Below are 6,000 nucleotides of genomic sequence, written 5' to 3'. Positions count from 1 at the left end.
CTTGCTAAAACACAAGTTGCAAAAGAACTCTGCTCATATTCTCAAATGAAAGCTCATGTGATGCAACATGCTTGCCACAGTCAGCAATATTTGAACACAATGAACACACCTGGCGTCATTCATTACACACAACGACTTAAAACTGAAGACACTTGTTGCTAATGCTGTGACCACATGTATAAAAGCAAATTCAGAGTGCACAGTTTTCTGAAGATTCCAAATAAACACAATGGATGAAGGCAGAGTCAGGGGAAGAGGAATTCGATGCAGAGGAGGGAGAAGAGCTGGCCCTGGAAGAAGAGGAGCAGGTCAACGAGGAAGAGGAGGAGGCCAACATGGGAGAGGAGAAGGTCCAGGAGGGAGAGCAAGACAACCTCGCACCATCATTACGGACGACATGCGAGCAACAGTCATTGACCATGTCATTGTCCATGGCATGACAATGGCTGAAGCAGGACTAAGAGTCCGTCCAAACCTGAGTAGGTTCACCGTGGCCACCATTATCAGGGCATTCAGACAACACAACAGGTATTGTACTCTATTGCTTTCTTTGTCACAATACAGTTTTACAAACCTGTGAAAGTTGTCTATTGGTTTCAAATCAGTTGTGACTGTATTGTAACACATGTCAGTTGACAACACATGTTTCTTTCTTTAGAGTTGAAAGAATGCCACATAGAGGTGTGAGGGTTGCCATATTTACAGCGGCACAAGAAACCCTCATTGTGGATATGGTTCGTGGGAACAACCTCATCAGACTCCGGGAGATCAGAGACAAAGTCATTGCCGATAATGTCAACTTTGAGAGCATTGACGATGTCAGCTTGGCCACAATAGACCGAGTTCTCCGGCGCCAAAAGACGCGGATGAAACAGGTCTATAGGGTTCCCTTTGAACGCAACTCTACGCGACACAAAGACCTACGTTACGAGTATGTGCAAGTAAGTATACATGCATGTTCACAGTACAGTTAGTGGACATACTGTGTTGCTCAGTGGCCTACATTACTTCTGGACAATACTGTGCTACCTGATTGACTGTTGTTCTGAACACCTGTGCACTTTCACATTTTCACAGAGGATTACAGTTGGATGCGATGGCCAGACCTCATGAGTACCTCTTCCTGGATGAGGCTGGCTTCAACCTGCAGAAACGAAGGCAAAGAGGCCGTAATAATACCCTCGCCTCTGTCAGTGCGCCCCAGGGTGGCTGTGGCTACAGCGTAGCTTGCCATCACAAGTGTGTGAATGTGTGTGTGAATGGGTGGATGACTGGATGTGTAAAGCGCTTTGGGGTCCTTAGGGACTAGTAAAGCGCTATACAAATACAGGCCATTTACCATTTACCATCTTTGTGCGGTCATGGGTTCGGAGGGGCTTGTCCACCGGCATGCTGTCCTTGGGTCTTACAACAACCAACGTCTCCTCACCTTCCTAGAGGAGCTAAAAAACATCCTCCTGGACCGCCAACAACACCATCCTGGGCCCGCACTGTCATGTTTCGCTGTGTGGCAGGCAGGGATTGGACCCAAACGCAAACTCACGGGGACAGAACTTGAATTCAAAAGCACAGCTTTATTGCTGGAGAACAGAACACAAGCAATACAAAACTAAACTGGGAGAAACTAATCATAATGCATACCAGGAGACACGGGGAGAATCACACACAGCATGAGGGAGAACGCGACACTGACACAGGGAAACACAGGGCTAAAATACACTGGGAAGTAACGAGGGGAATGAGACACAGAAGAGGAGCACAGCTGGGAGAAATCAGAACTGACGAGACGAGGGAGCAAAGTAGAATACACTCACAAGAGACATGGACCTTCAAAGTAAAACAGGAAGTAGCACAGACGCAAACTAGACTAGGGGAGACAGAGCAACTAAGAAACACAGAACAACAACAAAGAGACACAGAGGGCAGCTATTAAATACTCAGAGAACTAAAGAGAATACAAGAAAGCCAAACTAAGACACTAGACTAAAGAATAAACTGGGGGAACAAAGGGAACTAAGATCATAATACAAAACTCAGAGACACAAGAAACTCAAAACACTGGGTCACCGACCCAGGACCGTGACAGTACCCCCCCCTTAAGGGCTGGCTCCAGACAGCCCAACAGGAAAAACAAAAAACGCCCCAAAACACAAAACAACCCGACCAGGGCGGGCGGTGGGGGCCCAGGACGGAGGGCTCGGAACAAAACCAAAATGTCCAACCGAGGAACTCAGAAAAGAGCCCAACACAAAATGTCCATGAAAAGCACAGGGGCCCCGGAAACCATTCAAAACAAAACAGGCGGGCCAAAAACAACCATGGGTTGCAGGGAATGGAGTCCAGAAACATAGTTCAGGGGGCCGACCCTGGTCCCGACAGTACAGGAGCCAAGGGGAAAGCAGTTCAGGTGGCCGACCGTGCGGACGGCAACGGCGGCGACGCAGAAACAGCTCAGGGGGCCAACCGTGCGCACGGCAACGGCGGCGACTCAGGCGAAGGCGGTCTGGAGGCCGGCCGCGCGGAAGCCGGCGGCATCGTCGATGGCGAAGGGGGTCTGGGGGCCGCCCACGATGGTGATGGCGCCTGGCCAGTGGCCTGGAAAGTGGCCGATTAGCTGCGGACCCAGACGAGGCAGGACCAGGCGACGCTGAAGGCGAAGACACCGAGGCAGGACCAGGCGACACTGAAGGCGAAGACACCGAGGCAGGACCAGGCGACGCTGAAGGCGAAGACACCGAGGCAGGACCAGGCGACGCTGAAGGCGAAGACACCGAGGCAGGACCAGGCGAGCATGAAGGCACGGAGGCTGGACCAGGCGAGCATGAAGGCGAAGGCACCGAGGCTGGACCAGGCGAGCATGAAGGCGAAGGCACCGAGGCTGGACCAGGCGAGCATGAAGGCACGGAGGCTGGACCAGGCGAGCATGAAGGCACGGAGGCTGGACCAGGCGAGCATGAAGACTCGTAGGCTGGACCAGGCGTGGATGATGAGGCTGCAGCCGGCGTGGGAGCCGGAGACGGAGGCGCTGCAGGCTGGATGGATCCCTCGGACCCTCCAGCGGAGACACGAGACAGAGGCCGGAGTGGTCCCACGGACCCTCCAGCGGAGACACGACACGAAGGCCGGAGCGGTCCCATGGACCCTCCAGCGGAGACAGGAGGCTGAATGGGCCCCTCGGACCCTCCAGCGGAGACGAGGAAGTGCTGGCCGGACTCTCCAGAACCCCCAGCGGAGACAGATGGCGGCGTGGGAGCCGCAGAGTGCTGGATGTGCTCACCCGAGCCTCCAGCAGGAGCTGATGTAGGGCCAGAGGTAATTGGGACCCCTGGCTGAATGTGTAGACGACCAGGTGGGTGAGTGTGCAGCGGACGAAGGGACTGAACCGGCACAGCGGACTGAACCGGCACAGCGGACTGAACTGAAGACTGAACTGGAGGTTTAGGAGACTGAGCTAGTGGCACCTGGGCAGGAGAGTGAACAAAAGGCAGTTGAGCTGGGGACTGCACTGCAGGTGACACTGGACACTGAACTAGTGGCTGTAGTAACGGTTGTGGTGTGAGTGGAGTGGGTGGTTGGGTAGATGACTGAGCTAGCGGGGACACAGGAGACCGAGCTAGCGGGGACACAGGAGAGTTCCTGGGAGGAGCCACACTCTTAATAGATTGTAGAGAGGTGCAACTAGAGTACTTAAATGTCCTTGGGGAACAGACAGCCTCTTCCTTCAGAGAGCCTAAGTTACAGCCTGCAATTGCTGTCCCTACCAACTGCCTGTGCCCCTGCTAAAAAGTACATGGCTGAAAGGCTGGCTTAGAAACATTAACCACCTCCCTTTCAGCTGACTTGAAAACAGAACTTGAAGCCTCCGGAAATTTCACAGCAGTTCGAACATTTCTCCCCCCAGATTTAAGTAGAGTAGTCTTAGTCATTTTAACACTAGGTTCAGATTGTGCAGAATGAAAACAGGTTCTTAAATCCTCAGAGCAGGAGTTCACAGGGTTAACAAACACAGACTCAACTACCTTTAAGTTAGTAGATTTAGATTCACTTGCATGGCAGGTAGTCTTCAGAATCTTAGGGGTGGATTTATTGTTTGTTACGTTCATGAGTTCAGGAGGAGCATGAGAAAGACAGTCTTTGTTGCTCACCACTGCTGATTGTCCAGAGGAAGCGGAGCAACGGCTGCGTGAGCGTCGCTCACTCCGGGAAGAGGGAGGTAAGCCAGACTGCGAATCCTCCTGCAGACCGGGCCGAAAGTCTTTTGGTGGGCCAGGCTGGGACGAGGAGGCGGGAAGTTTGTGTAGCTCCGAACGTGGAAGTCCCAAAAACAAAGCAAAGGATTGCAGCGGAGTAAGCCCAGTGTCTTCCACCACATAATCCTTCTTTCGCCGCTGCTTGCCCCTCCTGCAGGGCCTGAATTCTGAGAGCAGCGGTGGAGTGACACCAGCAAACTGAGGAGCTACTGCTGTCGAGGGGTACCGCTTGCCCCCTCACATCCCTGACGGAACAGCTGATGGAACGGCGATAGCCATCGCAGTTTGGAAGCTGCGGGGCCCACCCAGAGCCAAACGAGACCCATCGAAGGGTGACTTGTGCTCCCAGGCACACCTAGCCCTCTGCCTCTCCCTCTCCTTGAGGAAGGTGGAAACTGCGGGTCGCCGATACCATACGGAGTCTGCTGGATCCATTACTGGTCACGTTCTTCTGTCATGTTTCGCTGTGTGGCAGGCAGGGATTGGACCCAAACGCAAACTCACGGGGACAGAACTTGAACTCAAAAGCATAGCTTTATTGCTGGAGAACAGAACACAAGCAATACAAAACTAAACTGGGAGAAACTAATCATAATGCATACCAGGAGACACGGGGAGAATCACACACAGCATGAGGGAGAACGCAACACTGACACAGGGAAACACAGGGCTAAAATACACTGGGAAGTAACGAGGGGAATGAGACACAGAAGGGGAGCACAGCTGGGAGAAATCAGAACTGATGAGACGAGGGAGCAAAGTAGAATACACTCACAAGAGACATGGACCTTCAAAGTAAAACAGGAAGTAGCACAGACGCAAACTAGACTAGGGGAGACAGAGCAACTAAGAAACACAGAACAACAACAAAGAGACACAGAGGGCAGCTATTAAATACTCAGAGAACTAAAGAGAATACAAGAAGGCCAAACTAAGACACTAGACTAAAGAATAAACTGGGGGAACAAAGGGAACTAAGATCATAATACAAAACTCAGAGACACCAGAAACTCAAAACACTGGGTCACCGACCCAGGACCGTGACACGCACATCACATTTATGTGATCATTTGGGACAATGTCCGCTTCCACAGAACAAACCAAATCAGAGAGTGGTTCACCACCAACAGTGACCACTTTTTAAACGTCTGTCTGCCACCCTACTCCCCTTTCCTGAACCCTATAGAGGAGTTCTTCTCATCGTGGAGATGGAAGGTTTATGACAGACAACCATACACAAGAGAGAACCTCCTAAGGGCAATGGACCTGGCCTGTGTTGACATCCCAGCGGAGGCCTTCCAAGGATGGATTCGCCATTCCAGGGCGTTTTTCCCGCGGTGCCTGGCGAGAGACAATATAGCCTGCGATGTGGATGAGGTGATGTGGCCCGATGCAGCTCAGCGACATGATGCCGCACAGTGATTGTGGTGTGTGTGTGGTGTGAATAAAGTAAATAAAAAAACGTCACACCCTGATCATGTTTTCAAGAGTACTGTTGTGTGCAATAGATTCTGTTTTTGCATTGAGTTGTGTTACAGTAGTGTACGTACATGCAGGATTTTCTATAGATTTATACTCTTCATATGAAACTCACAAATCTAAATGCCTAATCCTCTGCAGAGATCTACGACGATCCGTTACTGTATAGTTTTGAAAAATATGCATTGGCAGTTATGAAACAAAGAACCTTCTCACAAATTGAGCATTGTGTTTTCAATTGTTTTGCTGTAGTGTGTAATGATGTGTATAG

The 6,000-nt window shown here is 51.2% G+C and overlaps 1 protein-coding gene across 1 annotated transcript; it reads left to right on the top strand.

Annotated features, from left to right (window-relative positions):
* The first annotated feature begins 300 nt into the window (after window positions 1-300).
* On the top strand, window positions 301-2,614 carry LOC109195263 (uncharacterized). The gene is made up of 3 exons (XM_019347223.2): window positions 301-528; window positions 659-941; window positions 2,330-2,614. The coding sequence occupies exons 1-3, from the start codon at window positions 398-400 to the stop codon at window positions 2,612-2,614; spliced, it is 699 nt and encodes a 232-aa protein (XP_019202768.1). The 5' UTR covers window positions 301-397.
* Window positions 2,615-6,000: the final 3,386 nt, after the last annotated feature.

This window comes from Oreochromis niloticus, unplaced genomic scaffold (genome assembly GCF_001858045.2).
Source record: "Oreochromis niloticus isolate F11D_XX unplaced genomic scaffold, O_niloticus_UMD_NMBU tig00007365_pilon, whole genome shotgun sequence".
Lineage (NCBI taxonomy): Eukaryota > Metazoa > Chordata > Actinopteri > Cichliformes > Cichlidae > Oreochromis > Oreochromis niloticus.
This window is presented reverse-complemented; position numbering and strand designations above follow the sequence as displayed.